The following is a 23,791-nucleotide window of genomic DNA, read 5'->3' on the forward strand; positions in this document are numbered from 1 at the left end:
CTAGCGTCTCTTCTGCACCACATTCTTTTAGAATTATCTCGTTACTTACTTTGTCCATTAGGGATTTCCCGCTTATTATGCGCATGAATCTCATGCCAATGCTATACTTATTAGGGGTTTGACTATACGATATCCCTGGTATATGGAAAATGGTGAAGGATATTCATTTTCTTTGATCCAGGGATCTTTCTAAATTCCTTCGTTTTCAGCTAAATGTTTGGCTATAATAAGGAATAATATCCCTGTCACAGCTCAATTTTTTTTACCGTGTGGATTTTTTGCGTCAATAGACCCTAACCTTCAAAATATACCGGTAGGTTTAAAAAAAACATGGCGGTACCAAATATGGCGATTTGAAATGAAAAATTTTCGTATAAAAATTGTATTTTTTTGAACAACAATTTTATTACTATTTCCATGAAAATGTATACCAGAAGGTTTTTTCGGGTCGCTGGTTACGAATATGATATCAGATTTTCAAAATTCATAATCAGCGACCCAAAAAACCTTCTAGTAAACATTTTCATGAAAATTAAACAATTTCAAAAAATTTTAGCCGCCATATTGGATCAGTTATCTTGAATTTTGAACATCTGATATTACATGCGTAATCAACGGTCCGAAAAACCTTCTGGTATACAATTTCATGAAAATAGAAATAAAATTGTTGTCGTTCAAAAAAATACAATTTTTATACAAACATTTTTGATTTCAAGCAGCCATATTTGGTACCAGCATGTTTTTTTAAAACCTACTGGTATATTTTGAAGTTTAGGATCCATGTACGCAAAAAATCCACAAATCGTAGAAATCCACTGATGCTTTCGATCCAAAAATATTGAAAGAATTTTTTTTTCAAAATCACGTTTTTTGTTAAATAAACAATCATAACTTTTACAAAATGAATTTTTTCACAATTCTAATGTCATAAACCGAAAGTTCAGGCTATTTTACATCGGATATGACTATTCTCAATTTCTTAAAGGATCGTTTTGATAGTGTATGGAGCGAATGAAAAAAATGTTGAAAGTGTGTTCGTCTGGCTCTTAGTGGGTTAATAAGAAAAAAGAATCTCTTTGAAGTATTAAAATTAAGAAAACGTTATTGATTGTAAATGTCACTTAGAACGTGATGCTGACTTAGTTCACCAATATACCTATATTTATCTGATTGCATACAAAACCGACGCACGTGAATAGAAAACACGTGTAGGGTTCGCGATTTGAATCCGTGGAAAATTCTACTGCCTTTTACTCCGTGACGTTTCGAAATAGTAAGCAAAACGTTCTCTTCTATAAAAAATTAAAAAATAGAGACATAGATTATTTAAAATGAGACAAATAAATTTTAAAATTTTGGGAGTTTATTTATAAATAATTATTTAAAAAAAGGTGCACTATACAAAATAGAATATAAAAAAAAAATAATAATAAATTTACTTCATAATCTTCAGAATAAACATGCTTTATGCTATTCAGTTCTTAAAGAGTGAATTTAGTAATTACTTATGGATGGGACTCATTTAAAAAAACATTGGCTTATGTTTTTTTTCAGGTTTTGGAAATTCCTCTTTTATGTATTATTTTTCAGTAGAAGATTATAACATTTAAAATTATTATCCTTGATTTAATTAGAAATATTAAATTTGTAATCAGCTTTCACTTTAAAGTACCACTGGGAGTAATTAGTGATAATAACCTTTTTTTGACGTCTTATAACATTGTGTTTCCGCTTTAAGTAACATGAAGTTTTGCCTTTATTACCTTTATTTACCTATTATTACTCTCTTCAATCCTTCCCATAAATTCTTCTGTGTTTCTTCTTCCTTGCCACAGACTCTCCACTTTCCGTTTTCTCTTTTTTCTATATACATTCTTCCCCTTACCTCGTTTCTTAATCTAAATCTTCCTACCCTAATCCTTGTTCTCTCTTTCTATCCATTTTCTATCCCTTTCCTTCTCCTTCCTTTATTAGCATCTTACACAATTTATTATATGTTTATTCCTCAGTCACCCTCCATCTTCCTATTAATTATAATTTGCTATCCCTTTCTCCAATTGCTTACAACTTAATCCAGTCCTTTCTCCTCTATCTCTAACACTAAAGAACCATCTTCTTTTTTTCTGCCTATCTCGTTAATTCTATAATCCTTTATCTTTTTTCTTCTGCCTCCTTCAAACTCTTTTTGGCTGACTCACCATATCACCATTCACATACACAACCACTATTTTCCATCTCTCTCCTTCCATCTTTGCCTTTTCTACTATGATTCCTTTCTGTTCTTCTATCTTTTCCTTATCTTTCCCTGTTGTACATTATTTCCTTACTCCCTATACCATTCCTCCCATTGCTCTGCCTTTTTATTCTACCTCTTTGAATTTTTAACCTGACATTTGTAACCTCTTAATAACCTTCCCCCTAGTCTTTTCCATCCTTTTTTATCCAGCCACAACTCTATTATTATTACTACATTCCCTTTTGTCAAATTACTTATAAACTTCCTAGCTTTTCTTCTTCTTTCTGTTTCCTACAGTTTTTTATTTCCCTATTTCCGTTCCTTTCTCTGCTAATTACCCGAAATCTCAGTTTTTATTAACTCTTCACTTTATTCTTCATTCATTCACTTTATTCTTCCATACTTAACCCACGTTCCTTTTCTCTTATTTCGTTTCTCTTCTGCTATGTTCCTTAACTTAAATTGCTTATTTCTTTCTACCTATTTCAAATCATCATTTATTCTCTCCAAACTTCCATTTAAAGCCCTTTTTTTTGCCATAACTTCCCTCTTATGTTACCATTTTTTAGTTTTACCAGTACCATTTCCTTTCCTCTTCTCGCTTTCTTTTTAGACGTTGCACTTCCTCTATCTCTACCTTAGAATCTATCCTTTTTAGCACTTGTTCCACTCTTTCCTTCAGTTCCTTCCCCTCTAACCTTAGACCCTTTATTATTATGTTTCTTTCTTCTTTCATCTCTCGTTTTTCTCTTCTTTCTATTTCCCTTAGCCTCTCCTTCTCCTTATTCTCACTCTGCCCACCACCAAACACCCGATCTAAACTTTCTGTCTATACTATCCTACTTTCCAACTGTGCTTTCCTTTTAGTAGGCTCTTCTTGCTATTATAGTCTTTATTCTAAGCTCTGCATCCTTTTTTCCAAATTTTCCTTAACTTCTCCTCTCTAACTAACCCTCTCATCTCTCTTTTGATCATTTCTTTACTAATGTATTACTGCACTTGTTCTTCTCTTTTCTCCTACCTTTCCTCCCTTATCTTTAATAACTTTGCCATCATTTTGTGCATTTTTCCTAACTTATTATTCTATCATTCTGTTAATTTTAATAAATAAAATGTTTCCTACCTCTATAGTTTAACTTTATCTTCTTCTTTCCTCACTGCTACCTCTCTCTGCCCTATTCCTCTTCCTATTAATGAACCCGTCGATTGAAGGTAAAACACTCCGTCTAATGGTGTTTAATTTTTTGGCCTTAAAGTAAAGTTTTTTTTTCTTTAAAAGCTTACTTTTCGAAAATATTTGATAGGCCAATTCTTTATTTTTTGTTATAAAAAAGTATAGTATGTAAATGCTCAGAAACACGTGACTTGATATTTGCAGTAGGGGAAACCTCCCCACAGTGGATAATACAATCTACAGTGGATAATCATTAATTAAGATTACAAATATAAGAAAAGTATTAACTTTAATTTTGATTTATAGGCACGTATAGTGCCTTAATTATTAATTATATTAAATAAAATATTTTACATATATTAGTATTTTTAATTAATAATTATCCACTGTAGGTTTTGTTATCCACAGTAGAGAGTTTTTCTTTAAATTAATATTACTAATTTGTATTTTTTATATATTAATAATAATAATAGTATGAAAATACTTAGAAATATGGAACTTGATATTTGCAGTAGAGGAAACTTTCCTACAGTGGATAATCATTAATTAAAAGCACGAATAAAAAAGAATAATTAATTTTATTTACAATTTATGAACACTTATAGCGTCTTAATTATTGATTATAATAAATAAAATATTTTATAAATATTAATATTTTTAATTAGTAATCATCCACTGTCGGAAGGTATCTCTTTAATTATTGTTTCCAATTTTCCTTTCTTTATGTGTTATTAATAATTACAGTTTCTATACTTATTAATAACACATAAAGTATCTAAATACTAAGAAACACGTGTTTTGTTATTTACAGTAGGGGAAACTGCCCTACGGTAGATAACCAATTATTAATAGCACAAAGAAATGAAAAATTATTAATTTATAACTTTAATTTATAAACACTTATAGTGTTTTAATTATTAATTATATTAAATACATTTTTTTACATGTATTGGTATTCCTTAATAATGATTATCCACTTTAGGTTGTATTATCCACTGTAGGGAAGTTTCCGTTGAATTAATATTTCCAATAATTCCAATTTGTTATTTATAACTATAGTATCTAAATGCTTAGAAACACGTGACTTGTGTCAGAGATAATGTTCAAGTCAGGAACGTGCACGTGAATGGCCTACTATCAAACCCTTTTAGTATCGTGAATGTTCCGAATAATTGCCAGGAACGTTGGCACTCACCACGTACAAATTCTAGTTCAACAGCATTGCAATATATATTCCTTGTAAAAACTTTATACTTGGAACCTTTCTAATCCTTTCTCTCTGGGTGTAGTGCAGAAATGCCTTATTCATATTGACTGTATCCTTCGAGAAGATTGGTCTCCTGAAGAACTTGTAGTCCTTAGAGTGGTGTGAAATTCTTTCAAGAATCCTGAGGAAAACTTAAGGTAATTTTTTATATATATTATTTATATTAGCATTGTCAATTTGTAGTTTTTCGATTTTAGTGGAAAAATCATCATTAATAAAAAATAAATATTTCAACTAACTATTTAGGGTATGTTCAAAAAATGTGTAATTCCTCCAGGGGGGGGGGGGGGGGTCAGCAAATTAGGCGGCGCTACGGAAGGGCGCACAGTGGAAAAAAAAAGTTTTTCTGAAATAGTCTGAAGCTTACAATTTTGATCTAGTTTAGGAATTTTTGTTTAGAATTAAATTTTAACTAAAATTGAAAAAGAATTGCGAGACTTGAATTTTGAATGTTAGTTTAAATAATTTTTTATTTAAAAACAAAGTTGATGTTAAAAAACATTATATATTTATGCCACGCTATTCTAAGTGATACTCACACTTGTCACACTGTCACTTGTGACAATTTGAGATATTTCGGTGAATCCACCTTCAAAATGTCATGTGAAACTGAAACTGTCCCCCCCCCCCCCCCCCCCCCCCCGAACCTATTTTTAAATACGAAATGTAACTTTAATTTGATGTGACCGTTAATCGAATAATGAGTTCAAACTATTTGATACTATTTTGAGAAAGCTTTTAATTAAACATTCAGACTTTTTTTCCTTCTGTTTTAAAGAAAATTCCCATTTTTCTCGTTTTTAGGGTTTCATAGTCCCAGGCAGAAAATCCTATACCATAAGTCCCAACTCAAAACTCCTAACTCCAACTTCATACTCCCAAATCTCAACTACTGACTCTTAATTTCCAAGGCGCCAATCTCAAACTACCTGATACATATTTCCGGAATTTTGACCCCCCACCACCGCATCTGATATTGATACGTAGGCAAGTAGGAGAGATGTGGGGAAATTAAAAAGTAAAATTAGGGGAAATTAACGGAGGGGAATTAGGGGGGGATTTAGGAGTGAGGGGGGAACGTAAAGAGGGAAGCAGGGAAAATGAGGAGAGGAAGCAGGGGAAATTAGAGAAGTGGTAATAGGAGAGTGAAGAAAGGGGAAGTAGAGTAATTGAGGGGAAATGTAGCGAGATAAAAAGGGGCGATGAGGGGAAATTAAAAAGTAAAAGCAGGGGAAATTAAAGAAGGGAGATTAGGGGAAATGAGAAGAAATGAGGATAGGTGAAGTTGCAGAAGTAGTGGGAAATAAGTATAGTGTAAACAGCTAGAAATGCGTATGGTGTAAGTACGGGAAGTGAGTATACTGTAAGTGGAGGAAGTGAGAGGAGCGAACTTGAGGAAGTGGGGGGAAATGAGGAGGGGAAGCACGGGAAATTAGAGAAATGGTAATAGTGGAATGTAAGAAGGGGAAGTAGAGTAATTGAGGGGAAATGTAGCGAGATAAGTAGTGGCGATGAGATGAAATTAAAAAGTAAAATCAGGGGAAATTAACGAGGGGGAATTAGGGGAATTGAGGGGAAATGCGGATAGGTAAAGTTGTAGAAGTAGTGGGAAATAAGTATAGTGTACGTAGGGAAAATCAGTATAGTGTAAGTAGAGGAAGTGAGGGGAATGAACTTGGGGAAGTAGGGGGAAGTGAGGGGGGATTCAGGAGGACTTGAGAAGGGGTGGAAGTAGTTGAGGAAGGGGGAGAAAGCGAAGTTTGAAGTGGGGGAGGAGAAGTAGATTTCCTTCGAAAAGTAGGGGGATTTAGGTAGAGTAGGAAAGGGAACGCATGTTATTGTTGATAATTTAAGCAAAATTTTTCAGTTTCTTGTAACCTTTCAACATTCTTAAAAAGCTGTACATTTTTTATTTGAAATCTTCAAAAGCTACATTTTTAAAAAGATTTTCAAATTATTAATGATTTTTACACCTTTTCAGAGCTTCTAAATATCTATTAAACGTATCGGAACTTTTTCGAAAATTTTTATTTTAAATCTTCTATATTGTTTTTTGAAATTTTAGGGAATCGTTTCAAATCTTTTTCAATCTTTTAGAATTTTCTCTTAACATTTCTTTTTCAGCAAAAAAATCATTAGGAATTTCCCAAGAAGTTTGTAATTTTTTTAATCTGTTTAAATTATACATTATTTTAAAATCTTTCCAAAGCTTCTAAATATATTGCAAACCTTGTCGAATTTCTTCTAAAATTTTGTAATCATGTAATATAAAAAAATTTCCTTAAAATCTTTTACATTTTTTTTCAACGTTGTAAGAAATCATTTGAAATCTTTTTAAATTGTATTTCATTATCTTCTGAAATTAATAATTGAGCAAAAAGTAATTGAAAATTTCTCCAGGAATCTGAATCAAAATTTTTGTTCGCTTGAAAGCACTCAAAATTGTAAAAAAGGTTCCATTTTTCAAATCTTTAAATATCTTTTAAACTTACTTGAATTTTCTCTCAAATTGTGTAATCATGCAAGATTGAAAATTTTTGCTTTGAAATGTTTTTGAAATGGTTTTTTATTTTCTCCTTAAATTAATTTGATAGTAATAAAATCGTTCGAAATTTTCACAGGGATAAAAAAGAAAATGTATACCCCTTAAAACCTTTAAAAATGTCTAAAAAGCTTGTTTATTTGAATCTTTAAAAATCTAATTAACATACATTTTCAAAGAAAAAATAATTTGAAAATTTCCCTGGAATATTGAATTTTTTTTCTCTCAAAACTTTTCAAAATGCATAAAACCCTTTTTTTATTCTTGAATAATCTGCATTTTGCTTCATATTTTTACAATCTTCTTAAATTTGGAATTCTTTTGAAATCTTTTCAAAACTTCTAAATATTTCCTAAGATTCTTGCTCAAGATCTTACGAAATCATTTGAAATGTTTCAAAATATTTTTCAATTTTCTCTGAAAATTAACTTTTTTCAAAATGAACTCTTATGATTAAAAAAAGATTTTTTTTCGTAATCTTCAAAAAACTAAACTTTTCTATACTTATAAAACTTATAAAATATCGTTGGGAATTCTGCCAAGTTTTCGTACACAAAATTTTAGTCCTGCAAAATAAAAATTTGAATAAAACTAAAGGTCATATTCAATATTCACAACCAATCAGATAACTCCTATAAGTCAAAAAACTTTTTTTTTAATCACAATAGAACTAATAATAAAGAGAGAAAAAAATATATCTAGACTATAATAAAATGATACTTATTATATAATCAAATCTACATTTTTAGTTAAGTTTCTTTAATGAAAAATTTGTTTCTTTTAGTAAAAAGATAAAAACAATGCCAATGTAATATAAAAGATAAAAGTATAATAGAAATTCAATCAAAATGTTAGATACATTTTTTAGGAGGAAAATAAGTCAACTTAATTGCAAATATGCACTTTTATTTTTATTTTTCAAATTAAAACTTTCAATTGCACATTCTACAATTTTTCGAAAACTTGAATTGATTTTAGTTACTCTTATTGTACGTATAAAGGAGTGTATTAAAAAAATGTGAAAACATTTTTTCTATAGATGTTGGCATTCATGAGCCCGAGAAGACCGGAAATTGTCGTGGTTGATAACGATCATTTCAATTCCGCATTGACTCTAAAATGTGAAAAAACGCCAATTAAATCCTTAAAAAATGAGGAAGCTGCCGCAGAGGAAGTCTGCTTTACAACATTAAGACCCCACACTACCGCAGCTTTAAAATTGTTACATATCAATGACTGTCCTAAATTATCACCTCAAGGTATAATTTCTATGATAAATATTTTTCATGTGCATAAAATATTAATTATAATTATAAGATCATAAATTCGAATTGGTTGTACTTGTTTAAATTTTCTGTTCTATTTACACTCAACTCCCTATATAAGACCGAGTTCAGGCACGGCTTGCTTTGGCCTTGGTCCTAAATCTGCTGAGAGTGTGGCTCTCAAGCTGTTTGTCACGCTTGACTGAGCACATTCTCTCTTTCGATTCCGTGGCTCCTCTTATTTTGAAACTGCGGAGAATATCAGTTATAGACATAGATTAAACCAGGGGGTCTTATATCGGGAGTTGAGTGCAAATATCTTTATTTAATTGAGTGTACTAAATATAAATTATACACTCAGAAAACGATTTGTCAGATTCAAAACAATTATGGTTAGTTCAACAATTGAATGTGGTTATTATATTTACAACAAAATATATATGGTTGGTCCAAACAAATTTTTTGGTTGTTTTAACCTATCTATTTGTTGGTGGAGTATTCCAACATACCAATTTGTAAACTTAAAAAATATATTTATCTGCATGATATGAGAAAAAACTATTACAATATTGGAAATACAACAGTAATGCCTGTGATATTTGTTCGCGTCTTCGAGACACTTGGATTGCCCAATTGAAGAACCTTTCATGATCTACCATAACCTACCAATATCTTCTTAAATTTTATAAAAGGATTTTTTTATATTAGGAATATAACTGGACTGTATTTGACGTAATAGTTCGCGTCTTCGAGATGCGATAGTTGACCTATTGAAAAATTTTCGATGACCATTTTGGTGGGCTATCTGATTTTCTGAAAATAAGATTTTCGTTACAATAGGAACATAAACTTAAAAAATATTTAATTTTTTTAGGGGAAATGGTAGGGGGGAGATAAGTGAGAAAAATAAGGGCTAAGGAAGTAGGGGGAATAAGGAGAAGTCAGTTGAGAGGAGCTATGGGAAATAAGAGAAAAAAAGGGCAAATAAGAGAAAACAATTTTAAATTGTAAAAAATATAATTTTTACTTACGGCCCAGTTCGCTGATCAATCTATGTAGAAATCGCTATAGGCAAAGAACTTTACAAAGTCAACATGTAAAGCTCTTCACTCGGGCCCATTAGTATCCAATATCTCATATCAGATAATATTAAAATTAATTAAATTTTATTTATTTTTAAGGTATTACAGCATTGGTTAATCATTGCCGGTGTCTTCGAGAATTGTCTCTTTCATATTCTTTGCTCAGTGATGAATTACTGAAGGCTCTCAGAGATAAAAATGTTCAGTTGGAAACTTTGCGAATTGAAGCACATCCGGAATCAAAATCACTTCCTTCTGTGAGCGACGAGGCATGGTCAATACTCTCAAATCATTCGCCAAACATCAATCTCGTTTTGTGAGTATTGAAATTAAAAATAGAAGTATGTATTTTAGAGTGGCCTCTAAAAACAATACAAAACTCCTGGTCATTTCCCGGTCCTCAAATATTTTTCTAATTTACAAAAATTAAGAGTTTTAAACCTTCATGTCTGAAAAAATGATCAATTTAAATATTAAATACTTCACTACAAAATAAAAGCATTTAAAACTTTAGAACTCTCTTAAATTTAGAGTTTATCACATCACAAGTAGGGTTAGACATGTCCTTATGCGAACATTAATTTTTAAATTCCACGCCAGTACCTGTCTAAGCATGCGAGTGATGTACGATATTATATTCGCAATTATTATTTTTGGAAATGAGATTTCATAGGGCTTCAAATTTTTGAAGATAATTCAAGGAATATCATCAGATTCCATGTAATTTCACGGGATTTCAACGGATTTTACAATTTAATGGATTTGAAGGAATTTATTCACAAGAACCTAAAAAATTTCTAGATATTTAAAAAATTTGCTGGATTTCCCAAGGAGTAATGATTTTAAGTAATTCAAAAGATCACATGCGGTTTCAAAGAATTTCTTAGAATTTCAGAAGATTTACAAGGATTTTCAGACTATAAGTGTTGACTGTAATTGTTTAACTATAATTGTAACTATTATTGCTTATAACTATCTGTATCTATATTAATCCAAGATAGTTGCGGCTTTTTTCGGAAATTTTCAACTTTCAGTCTACTTCTGAATTAGAGTAAGGTAATAGATAATAATTAAAGTTAAAAAAGGAATTTATTATTATCTTTAATAATATTCTCTTATCTTAATAGTAGAAAGTTACCTATTACCAAAGTTATTTCAAGAATTTATAATTGTTTATAACTATCTTCTCTTAGATAGTTGACAGGAAGTTGTGCTTTTTCTAATTTTCAACTTTATGGCCATTTTTCACTTTGTGTTGTAATAATTATTGAAATATAACAAACATGTTTAAAAATTGTTTAAAAATTGTTTATGACTATCTTATTTTTAATTAATTCTAGATAGTTGTGTATTAAGTGAGATAATAATGAGTGCAAACTAAAAAACATAATTGTTCAAACAGTTTATTATTGCTTATAACTATCTTCTCTTAGATTAATGATAGAAAGATACGGTTTTTTGTGGTTGAAAATTCAGCTTTTCTTTGACTTCTTATTTAGGAACAAATAATAATATTAATTTTAAAAAAGCTCTCAGTTACTACTTTAAGGAAAATTTACAATTAATATGATCCATGTAAAAAATTTTAAGAATATTTCAAATATCTGTTTTAATTCAGAAAATTATATTCAAAAATGTAAAAGATTGTTTAAAAAAAAATCTGTCTGATGTTAATTTTTTATTTTTTCATAACTAAAAAAGCAAAGCATAGTTAAACCTTTTAGAAAAAACTGCAACTTTTTATTAATTATCTAAGAGAAAATAGTTAGAAACAATTAAACATTGTCCAAAGAAACATTCTTTCAATTTGCACTAATTGTTACCTTACTTAAATGAAAAGTGGTCAAGAAGATATAAATTAGAAATAATAATTTGTTTGAATAATTATTTTTGTTTCATTGAATTAATTATAAGTCCCTCCAAGTGGGAAATAGACAAATAGTTAAAAATTTCAGAAAAAACGCGAATTTCCGCCATCAAGCAGAGAATATTATCAACAATAATAATGCATTCTTTAAACAATTATTTTTGTTAACTTAAATTCATTATTACTTCACTCTAATTAAAAAGTGAACAAAACAAGGGAAATCTCAGAAAAAGTTGCAATTTTCTAGCATTATTTTGAATAAAATATTATTTTAAAAAGTTAAAAATTGCTTCAATAGTTATGGTAGTTATGAATAATTAAATATTACCTTACTTTAATTGAAAATTTAACAAAAAGTGGAAAATTTTTGAAAAAAAAACGGGACTTTCTAACTCGATTCTAAGAAAAAGTAACTAAAAACATTACTAAATTGTTTAAACAATTTATATAAACATATAATTATCTGTGTAAAATAGTATTTTATTTATTCGAAACAATTCGCATTAAAAAAAACCGCAAAAAATCATGGTTAGCACCAAAAAATCGCAAATTTTTTTTCATTAAGGTAGGAATCCTGTCAAGTGAACCGCTAGGATTTTTTTTGGGGAACTATAAAAGAAGCTTACGGGAGCTGGACAATGTGAATGACTGACTATTAATATTTTTTATAATTTTCTCCTTTTTCCAGTGAAAAAGAAAAAAGTGAAGTGAAGTAAAATTACCGCGGGGGCTTTGATACGAGGGAGGGGGGCTAATATGTATTACAAATTTTCCATTAACTCAGTTTTCCTTTTTCAGATTGTCGTATATGTCGGATGAGGAAGATTGTAAAACAATTTTAAAAAGTTGTATTCCTGTGACCCATCTTTATCTCGGGGAAAGCACGCCAGCCTCGATAGTAGATGGAATAGATAGTTGCTGTGGTCTTACGGAGTTGGTAATCGCTGCTTATGGTCCCCATACGATAGACGAACCACTGATAAGAGCAGCAAAATCTTGTCCTCGACTTTGTGCAGTTGGACTCGGCGACTGTGAAATCACGTATGAGATGAACATTTTTATATTCCAATTTTATTTAATGTTCTTAACAATGATTATTAATGCAATTAATTGTATTTAATTAATTTATCCTACATAATTGATTTTTTATTTTAACACATTGCATTACCCATTATTTCTTTGATGATAACAATACTATTAGGGATCACAGTTTCCCCCCTCTATCTTTGCGTCGCTCCGTATTATCAAGACACCCCAGGTTTACCAGTGTGTTCTTGCGAGTTCGTTTTGCCCTGTGGCGGTGTGTCATTTTCATGGATTTTTAAGTTGCGATTAATTTTTTAAGATCTATAAAAAGTTCTCAGCCATTAATAAATAAATTCCTCCAAAAAAATAATTTATTCGTTATAATTTTGGCTGAAAATTGATATTTTTTATCTGAAAATTCATGTAGTTTCTTAAAGATTCATCTTTTTTGGTGGAAAACAACTGTTTTTGGTTTAAAATTAATATCTTCTTTGATTAAAATATCAACAAATACATTTTTCGTCGAGAAACCATTTTTGTGTTTGAAAAGTTAACTATTGGCTTGAAAGTTAAGCTACTTTATTGCAAATTGATTTTTTTTGTGGTCAGGATTAAAATGTTTTGTTAAAAATTCTTCTTTTTTGGTTGAATGAAACTAATTGAAAAGTTTTTGTTGTTGTTTGCTAACAAATAATTTTCCAACCTCTATATGTAACTATTCCATTATTGGTTGAGAACCTACATTTTTTAGTTGAAAATTGTAACATTTCATTGAAAGTTAAATTATTTAATTAAAAATTCGGCTTTTTGGTAGATAATTAATCCTCATGGATAAAAATTAATTTCTTTGGTTGAAAATTAATGAACTATTGAGAATTCATCATTTTATATTAAAATGTTGATTATTTTATATTTTATTTGGTTACATTCAGGTATATAATGGAAACTTTGTCTTTTTATTGGTTAAAAATTCATATATTTGTTGCAAAATTAATTTCTTAGGTTGAAACTTAAACTATTTTGTTTTTAATTTATTTTTTAGTTAACAGTTATTTTTTAAACTACAAATTTAACTATTCCACTTTTCAGTTAAAAAAAATATATTTTTTAGTTGAAAATTTAAATCTTTGATTAATAATGCAATTATTTGATGAAAAATCTGTTTGTTTTTTTAAATAGAAAAATAATTCTTTCCGTTCAAAATTCATCTTTTTGGTTGAAAATTCATTTCTTTAGTGAAATATTTATTTTTATTTTTATTAGGTTGAGAATTAAACTATTTGCTTTAAAATTTATGTATATAATTACAATTTTTTTCTTTTACTTGTTTACAAATTTATATAATTGGTTGTTAATTCATTTCTTTCGTGGAAAATTGAACTATTTTCTTGAAATTTCTTTTTTTAGTTAATAATTAATTTTTTAGTTAACTGTTTCACTTTGTGATTCAAAACTTATATTTTTTATTTGAAAATTTAATTATTTAAATTGCCCTATTTTCCCCAAAATTGAAATGTTGGACCACTGTGATCCCTACGATACTTTCAAGATAAACTTTAAATTCAACTATGAGAAATGTTACATCATCTCTCAATTTTTTGCATGTTCCTGAGTTGTTTTTAAATTTAACAAAATATTGTCTAGTAAAATAATAATATAAGCATGTAAAATTATTAGATATATTCATATCCATTTAGCTTTATTAGTTTAAAATTATTTTTCATATTCTTTCACAAAGAGAAAAATATATTATTTGAAATGGAACAAAATCCAGATTGATATAACCATAAATCAAAATAAATATTTCACTCAGAAAATGATTTGGTCTAATCAACGAAATATTTGCTGGCTTAACCATAGAATATGGTACCTATTATATGGACAGACAAATATTCTGTTGGATGAATGAAATTTTGTTTGTTTTTTTGAACCAAATATTTTGGCAGATGGAGTTTTGTTTAATCCAACAACAAAATTTTAATGGGCCAATTAAATATTTTGTTGTATCAACCAAACTTTGTTTGATGCGAACAAATTTTCATGCATATCCAAGAAAACAGTTTTTTTTGGCTCAAAGCAATCTGATTTTATGTTTAAATGCAATTTTTCTGTTTGTGAAAAAGTTCATGTAACCCTAGGGTGATCCAAATTTTGTTTGAGAATTTTCCTGCATATCGCTCAGAAATTTTTTCGAATCCACAAAAAGCAATCAATTTTGTTTTGATTTGCAAAAAAAAATTATATTCAGAGGTGATGCAAACCCCGTAAAGTTTAACACGTATTTCCCATAAAAAAACTTTTTTGTCAATTTTATTCAGAATAGGCAATATTAGCTGAATTTATTTGAAACTAAACATTGATTTTCGCAGGCATACAATAGAAATAAAATATTACTTCTTAAATATCACCCCCATAAGTCTGTTTTGTACGGCACCTAATAAACCTCATAAGTAAAAAAATGGGTTTTGCGAGTTTTTGACGCTAATTATGATTTTTTAGGATTTTTTAAAATGCGAATTGTTTGTAATATAAAAAATACTACATTATACTGATAATAAAATGTATAAATAAACAATTTATTGTTTTTAGCAATTTTATCTGAGAATAGAGTTAGAAAATCACGGTTTTCTAAAAAATGTTCCACTTTTTGTCCAATTTTCAAGTATAATGAGATAATGCCAAATTAATTTTTAACCAAAAATATTTTTTTTAACCATTTATTATTGTGAATAATATTCTCTTCAGATAATGCTAGAAATTGCGATTTTTTTCTGAAATTTTAATTGCTTGTCTACATTTCACTTCGAGTGAGTTTATAATTATTTCAGTTTATTAAAAAGAATTAATAAATTATTATTGTTTATAGCTATATTATTCTATATAAATTATTAATACAAGATAGTTGCAGTTATTTATGAATTTTTAACTTTTTGTCCACTATTCAATTAGAGAGGAATTAATTCAAGTTAAAAAAAAATTATTTAATGATTTTATTATTATAGTTAATAATATTCTCTTAACCTAATGTTAGAAAATTGCTTTTTTTTTAATTTTCCACTTTTTGTCCAATTTTTAATTAGAGTGAATGAAATAATTATTTAAACGATAGAAAGTTGCGTTTATTCTGGAATTTTCAACTATTCGTCTACTTCTCACTTGAAGTGAGTTAATGAGTAGTTCAATGTAGCAGAAATAATTGTTTCAACAAATTATTGTTGCTTATAATTGTCTTCTTCTTTATTAATGCTAGATAGTTTTGGTCTCTTCTGAAATTTGTATCTATTTGTCCATTTTTATTTGGTAAAGTAATAAATAATGAAAGATAACAAATACGTTTATTTAAACAATTGATTATTGTTTATATCTATCTTTCCTTAGAGTGATTCTATAAAGTTGCTTCTCTTCTGCAATCTTTAATTTTGCTTCGAATTTTTAGTTATGAACAAGAAGTTAAACTCAGCAAGAATATTTTATTTTATTTTAAACTTTGAAGCATATTTCAAAATTATGTTTTATTTTAGAAAAATATATTTGCAAAAAAGAAACAGAATGTTTAAAATATGATTTTGTCTAATGTTTATTTATTATTTTTTCATAATTTAAAAAGCAACGCAAATTTCTACATTTGAGAAAAAGTCGCAACTTTCTAATACTTATCTAAGAGAAGATAACTATTAACAATAATAAATTGTTTAAATATCTATTTTTATTAATTTTCATAAATTATTACCCTACTATGTAAAATGTGGATAAAAAGTTAAAAACTTCAGAAAAAAATCGCAACAATATGGAATTAATATAGATTAAGATAGTTATAAACAATAATAATTTGTTTAAACAATTATTCTTGTTAAATTTAATTAATAACTTACTACAAGTAAAAAATAAACATACAGTTAAATTCTTTCAGAAAAAACCGCAACTTTCTGCCATTAAGCTTATAGAATATTGTTAACAATAGCAATAAATTATTTAAACAATGATTTTCGTTAATTTGAAATAATTATTACTTCACTCTAACTGAAAAGTGTACAAAAACTTTGAAATTCAGGATATACCTAAACTACCTAGTATTCATATAGAATAAGATAGCTATAAACAATAATAATTTGTTGAAACAAATATTTTTGCTGAACTGAATTTAATCTTCAGTCACTCCAAGTGTAAAGTTAACAAAAATTTGAAAATTTTATAAAACACTGCAATTTTGAGAATTATTCAAAGAGAATATTATTAAAAATAATAATAAGTTGCTTAAAGAATTGTGTTTGTTAAAATAAATTATTACCTCACTATAATTAAAAATTGGATAAAAAGTGGAAATTTAAAAAGAAAACTGCAATTTTCTAGTATTATTCGAACAATTTTCCGAGTGATATGCATAAAAATTGAAGAAAAAAAAATTCCAATGCATTTTTGGAATACTCTGATGTAACCCACACGACAAAAAATTTAAAGATTTGCATCACTTATAGACATTTTTTTAAGCCTACAATTTTTTCTATTTCGAGATAAAATTTTTGTCATGTGGGAATTTTTATTTATCAAAATGTCAATTTTTTGTTGCTCCCTTGTGAAGTCTGATCCTGTGATTCTGATGATAACTGAAGTTAATCTAACTGACGTCGCAATCCATTTGTGGATTATGTTTTACATCCACACTCCACATTGTGGAATTTTCGACGATGGAAAATTGTCTGTATATCCTTTTGATCGATCTATTGCAAAAATGATCGGTTGAAAAAATGCAATTTTATTGCATTTCATATATGTCCTGCTAAAAATTGGATAGACTGAGATTTCAGCTAAAATAATAAAATTTTCTTAACTTTGAATATTTATTGGCAAATTGTACTATTTCAAGGAAATGTTATATATTTCACGTCGTACGTAAAGAAAACACTCGAAAAACACTGGCATGCATGATGCGCAAATGCGCCAACGGACCGCTATATTTTGAACTGCGCATGCGCAGAAAAACGCGGGACTATTTAAAATGACAAAGTATTAAATTGTAATATTGTATTATTAATAAATTATCTAAAGAAACTAGCTGTTTCTTAGATTCAATTTAAATGAGTTTTTACAATCAAAAATTTATTAAAAATCTTTATCTGTGTTATTATTAATGTCCAGTTGAAAAAGTTGCTTACCGTGCCCTAATCGATACAAAAACGGGACAATTAATGAACGTCGCTTGATAAAAATAACCTGAATGTGTACATTTCAAGACCGTTGAAAGAAGCGGAAATTTACTGTATATAGTAACGAAGTTTGATTTTTGCTAACAGTCGAATTTTATTCGAAATAGAAATACTACAAAAAAATGCAGTTAGATCAGAAATAAAAGTAGGAACGAAAATTAAAAAATAAAAATTAAGAAAAAATTCTATAGTTAGAAATTTTCTATCCAAAATTTAATCAGGGTGTATTTCCAATTTAGTTTCTCACTAAAATAAATTTTGTTCTGTTTGTAGGTCCTCTGGATTTCTGGAATTTGTCTCGATATGTTGCATACGTCTTCGGGTTCTTCGAGTTTGGGAAACATCAATTTTGGAGGATTCGAAATTGGATGTTCTCACAGTATCAGCAAAAGTATCTGCACTTTTGGGTCACACTTGGTACCCAGAATCTGTACCATTCTATTAAAACCTAAATAAGAATTTTTTTAATTTATATTTTTCAAATATTTAACCGAATTAAGAATTAATTTTAAAAAAATGTGAGAACGAGTAAAATATCTAATTTTCATGTTACCTTCCAAGGCTGATTAGATTTACATCTTTTAGTTAAAAACTATTATAATCTTAGGTTTTGAACTCGATTTTTTCTCTTTTAATCTCAATTACAAAAAAATGTCAATAGTGTTTAAAGATTTTGTATTTAAAATTTATTTATATCTAAAACGAAAAAAATTTTAAGGACCTTTTTTATACTGTTTTTTAAGTAATTTTAATATTAATGAAATCAGTGTAGCCTTTATAAAATGTTTGACAATAGTTTTATAATGTTATTTATTGGATTTATATTTCATTGAATCTCCTACCCTATTTTTATTGCAATAAATAATTGTACAGTGAATTGTGAATAGTTGGACCACATTTTTACCTGTATATAGTAATAAATATATTTGTTACATACAATACAAATTGTCCACTTAATAATTTATACCCTATGTCTAACACGCTTCTGAAAATGAATGTTTAACTTTTTAAAAATAATTGGTGTGGCATTTCCTCAAATGTTGATCCGAAATCTTTTGTTTCCTAACTTGAAACGTAAATTTTGAAGATAATTTGAAATTGTTTTTTGTTAAATTAGATCGCAAAATCGCAAAATCCATTTCATAAAATTATTTCAAAACGTTTCAAATGATTTCCTACAATTTCGAAAAAAAGTAAAAGATTTTTAAGCAAAACTTTTCAAGTATACAAAAGATGAAAAAATGAAAGTAATTTCAATATTCAGAACTTAGAAGTTTTTGAAAAAATTGAAAAATAATTAAAAACTTGAAATTATTTCATAAAATCTACAAGAAAATGTAGATTTTTGAAGGTTTTGAAAAAGAAGCTTTTTAAAAACTTTTAAATATTTCCAGAGAATACAAATTTTTTTTTAAGATTCAGTAGTTAAAAAAAAGAAAAATGGTTTAAAATTTGAAATGATTTCAACAAATTTGAAACAAATTATAGTTATTTGAAGATTTCGAATAAAAAATGTTGCAGTTTTTTGTGTGAACCTTGAAGATCTTAAGGCATTTATTTTTGTGAATTTTTCAGAATTCTTAAAAAATTCTTGGAGAAATTCAATTCAGTTCGAAAGATATTTCGAAGTTTAGAAAATATTCAGGAATAATTTAAATGTTGGGAAGAAATAAAACAGTGAGAAAATAAATTTTTTTGAGGATTTCTAAAGATGAAGCTTTTTAAGAATTTTTAAAGATTCCAAGAGAATTTACAAATTTTCTTAAGATTTCTGGATAAATTTTAAATGATCGATTATTTGAAATAATAAATTCTAAGAGAAAATGGATTCGAGAAAATTTATTTCAAGAAAGAGTGTAGAAGATTTTAAAGAAAATTTGGTAAATTTCTCCAGATTACAAAATTTAAAGAATAATTCAGGTAAGTTTAAAAGATATTTGGAAGTTTTGTAAAGTTAAAAAAAGTAATATTAAGAAGTTTAAAAAAGTTCTTTTTTTTGTGTAAAATTAAGCTATTTCGTTGTAAATTAAGCTTTCTCTTGAAAATTCAGGTTTTTGGTTTAAAATTTACATACTTTGCTGGAAAATTTAACTTTTAGTTAAAAAATTATATATTTTGTTAAAAATTCGTCTTCTGATAGAAAATTAATTTCCGTGGTTGAAAATTTATTTTTCTACGTAAAAAATTTAGCTTTCTGGTGAAAAAATAAACTATTTTGTTGGTTTACTTTCTTGGTCAAAGTTCAACTGTTTTTTGGAAATTAGTCCTTTTAGATTCAAAATGAATCCTTTTGGTTAATAATTTATTCTTCTAGGTCAAAAATTCAACTATTTCCCATGAATTATTATTTTTTGTTTATGAAAACTCAAATTTTAGCGTTTAACTTTGTACTTTTTTGTAGATAAATTGTCTTTTTGACTAGAAAATTAAGGTATTTTGTTAAAAATTAAGTTTTTTCTTAAAAATAAAGGTTTTTGGTTCAAACTGTGCCTAATTTGGTAGAAAATTGAACTTTTTGTTAAAAAATTGTGAATTTTGCTTAAAATTCGTCTTTTGGTAGATAATGAATTTTCTTGGTTAAAAATTCCGCCATTTTATTAAAATTACAGCGTTTTTGTAAAAATCAAATATTTTGTTAAAGCCATCTTTTTGGTTGAAAATTCATCCTTCTAGGTTAAAAATGCAACCATTTGGTTTTTGATGAAAATTAAACTTTGTTTATTAAAAATTTAGCTATTTGGTAAAAAATGCAAGTATTTTTAAAAGTTGGCCTTTTGATTCGAAAATTAATTTGTGATAGTTGATAATTGATCCTTCAAAATTAAAGAATTTTAAATGAGATTAAAATCAAATTTAAAATCCTATTTAAGTTCCAATAATCAAATTAATGTGCAACATTCCTGAACATAAAACCATGAATCCAACGACCAACTTTGAACAACCACCATCAAATGTACCTATTAAAATTTGAAGATAAATTTTTTCCTAAAAAAGAAAAGAAACTAATTTTCTTCTTTGGACGAAAATAAAAAAGAGGAAAGAAAAATGAGAAGACAACCAACCAAATTCCCTTCCTTCTCTTTTTTTCCTTTCCTTCGTCTTTCTGTTTATTTTTATTATTATCAAATCACAAAAAAAATACCCAAGCAGACAGGAATAGCACCAAAATAATTGTTATCTTTTTAAATTTCAATAGGAACATTTTATGGTGGTTGTACAAATTTGGTCTTTGAATTCTTGTTTAAAACTGACCTATTTTGGTAGAAAATTGAACTTTTCGTAAAAAAATTAAGTGTTCAGTTAAAATTCGTCTTTTGGCAAAAAATTAATTTTCTTGATGAAAAATTTAGCTATTTGATAGCAAGTTTAGCTTCTGGGTAAAAAATTCAACTATTTGATAATAAATTAACATTAATCTTTCAAATTTTTTTGGTAAAAAAATCGTCTTTCTGTCTTGAAAATTAGATTATTTGATTAAAAATTAAGCTATTTGGTTGAAAATGACCTTTTTTCTTGAAAATTCATATTTTTGCGTTAAAAATTCAACTATTTTGTTGACACCTTTGCAACCACTTTATGACACCCCCTTTCCACCTCCTTAGAGTGTCTCGTAGTATGTGGACGCTCTGAAACTAAACAAAAAATAAAAAGTTGTAAATTCTTTAGGAAACATTTTTTTTATCTGAGTTTTTTGCTTTGGTTTTCGAGGAAGGTAAAGAAGGGAGGACAAACTGTTACGAGAGGGGATTTGAAGGCAGATAAACGATTGACCCTCGCTCTGACCTGCATGATACTGTTTCGTTGAGTTTACTGACGCATCCTCAGTCAAGTACGACAAACAGTTCGACTATCATTCGGCAGTTATGTACTTGAGCCAATTCCGGACCACAAATTGAAATCTTTTTCAAAATCATCGGTCGTTTTACAGTATTAAAAAAGAAAAAAAACTGAAAAATGGGGAACAATATGAGGGCAATTCTCGTTCTTTGTGGCTTCATCATTAGCATCTGCTATTCTGCACGTGGTACGTATTTTCTTCGATTGCGTAAAGTATTTGGAAATGGGAAAATTATGACATCATTCTTGCGAAATTATTGATTCACTATTTATCGAAGTTGAAAATACTTTAATTATTGTAAATTATTTAAAGTTATTGAAATACCTAGGGTGGTTCAAAAAATTGACTTTTGACTTTATTAATCAAATTTAAAAAATATATATTTATAAATATTTTCTTAAAATCAGTTTTTCAAAATAAAAAATCGTTTCAAATTTTTCAGCAAACTAAAGAATTTGTATTTTTATTTTCTTAAAATCTTTACGTATCCTTAAAAAGATTCAAAATTTAATTTCAAAATCTTCAAATATCGAAATACAGTTTTTTATTTTCGATAGTCTTTTCAAGTTTTAAATAAATTTGGGATCTTCCGAAATCTTTTAAATGTCTCTTAAACTAACTCAAATTTTTGCAAATTGATAATTGTTAAATTATTATTTATATACTTAAATTCAATAATTACACTTACATATGAAACATTTGGTAAATAGAAAAGTTAAAATTGTAACATTCACGAATTAAACTTAAAACTTTGAAATATTAACGATTAAAGGCTTTCTATTTCAAACAATTCAGTTTAAAATTCTTTAGTTTTTAATATTTGATTTATAAATGCCCATTTAAAATAAAAGGTAAAATATTGTTAAAATTGAATCTTTTAAAATTAAAAGATTTTTACAGTAAAGGGAAAACAAAAAATAATAAAATATACAAATTTTTGAATTGTAGAAACCTTTTACTTTATTGTTATTTTTTTTTACTTTTTACAAGAAAATACAAGAAAAAGTTAGCTATTTGTAATTAAATGTATTCTTCTGTTAAATTTTGTTTAAAAGAATTAAATGCTTCAACAAAAAATTACAGTTGTAGAATCATTGTAATTTGTTGTAATTGTTTCTCTACCAGGGAGTTTTGGTAAATAAAGTCTTTCTTACTGAAGCTTCTTACAAAAAAAAATTGTTTAATTTCAATAGATGATGGCTTATTTTTATCGAGGAGAGCATTCTCTATAGCTTTACTGCTTCTAATTTAAAAATTAGTGATCACTCTTCAAATGCAGTTGCTCATTTAAAAAATATTTTCTTCAAAAAATATTGTTTTAAAGATTTCAGGGATAGAAAAATTCACTTTTAAATTTGAAAACTGTCAAGTTGCAGATAATTTTTTTCTTTTAAAAATAAACCATTGTTTATTAAAACTAAATCATTTTAAAAAAATGGTCAAGAAGCATTATTAAGAAAAAATTGAATTACAAAAAATATTTAAAAAATTTTTTTAATCTTTTCATTCCAAATACCGAGAACCTTTTATTAACATGAAACATTATTGTGAACATTAATTTTTTTTGATTAGCTGCAAGTTTATCAATATTGTAGAACCAATTTTTAATTTTTTAAACAATTATTGTTTGTTTGGAAAATTTTTGTTTCTGTGAATAATGATACGGTTTAAGAATTTTAAGAGTATTATTTCTTCTTAAACATATTAAGTAATTATTTGTCGAACAAATTTATTTCTCCCCTAAATCTTGAAAATTTATTATTTTATGAATTTAAATAAGCAGTTAATGAACGTTAAAAGTAATTTCTCTAAAAGAAATTTGTAATCATTTAAATAATTTGCATTTTTTAACAATTCTTGTTCTGCTGTAAATCTAGCGAAGTGACTAATTTTTTTAATTAATGACACATTAACTAAACGTTAAGAATGATATTTTTTGTTCAAAACAGTTTGCAATTCTTTAAATATTTTTCACTTGATTAAAGCATTTTTTTCACCTGTAAATCTTGTAAAGTCACTCTTTTCTTGAACTAATGATGTACACAATGAATTAGAAGAGTAATATTTTTTGTTTAAAATATTTATTGATTATTTAAAAAATTTCCATTTGTATAAATTTTTCTGCGTAATTGTGAAAAGTAATTCTTTTTTAGGATAAAGATACAGCTGATGAATGGCAAAAGTAATATTTTTTTGCTGAAAATATTTTTGAATTGTTTAAACAATCTCTATTTTTCTTCTTTTTTCTTTTAGATAGTGAAAAGTTAGTATTCATTCACTGTTCCTACTT

At 27.3% G+C, this 23,791-nt stretch overlaps 2 protein-coding genes across 2 annotated transcripts in view; both read left to right on the top strand.

Annotated features, from left to right (window-relative positions):
* Positions 1-4,632: 4,632 nt before the first annotated feature.
* LOC117176805 (F-box/LRR-repeat protein 3-like) lies at positions 4,633-18,276 on the top strand. Its single transcript, XM_033367116.1, has 5 exons — positions 4,633-4,814; positions 8,259-8,478; positions 9,666-9,882; positions 12,232-12,474; positions 17,937-18,276. Exons 2-5 carry the CDS (start codon positions 8,259-8,261, stop codon positions 18,106-18,108), a joined length of 852 nt encoding a protein of 283 aa, XP_033223007.1. The 5' UTR covers positions 4,633-4,814; the 3' UTR covers positions 18,109-18,276.
* Positions 18,277-21,486: 3,210 nt separating this feature from the next.
* The window catches only part of LOC117177193, a 45,421-nt gene continuing 43,116 nt past the window's right edge, over positions 21,487-23,791 (top strand). Inside the window, exon 1 of the mRNA XM_033367726.1 lies at positions 21,487-21,687. Within this exon, the coding sequence (XP_033223617.1) occupies positions 21,618-21,687 (70 nt within the window). The 5' untranslated portion in view covers positions 21,487-21,617. The remainder of the gene's footprint in view (positions 21,688-23,791) is intronic.

Source organism: Belonocnema kinseyi, chromosome 7, assembly GCF_010883055.1.
Source record: "Belonocnema kinseyi isolate 2016_QV_RU_SX_M_011 chromosome 7, B_treatae_v1, whole genome shotgun sequence".
Classification (NCBI taxonomy): domain Eukaryota; kingdom Metazoa; phylum Arthropoda; class Insecta; order Hymenoptera; family Cynipidae; genus Belonocnema; species Belonocnema kinseyi.

Excerpts from the sequence above, each read along its gene's own strand:
- LOC117176805 (XM_033367116.1), top strand. The coding sequence starts at position 8,259 with ATGTTGGCATTCATGAGCCCGAGAAGACCGGAAATTGTCGTGGTTGAT. Across the intron at positions 8,479-9,665 it reads TCCTAAATTATCACCTCAAG|GTATTACAGCATTGGTTAAT; the intron begins GTATAATTTCTA and ends TTTATTTTTAAG. Across the intron at positions 9,883-12,231 it reads CCAAACATCAATCTCGTTTT|ATTGTCGTATATGTCGGATG; the intron begins GTGAGTATTGAA and ends TTCCTTTTTCAG.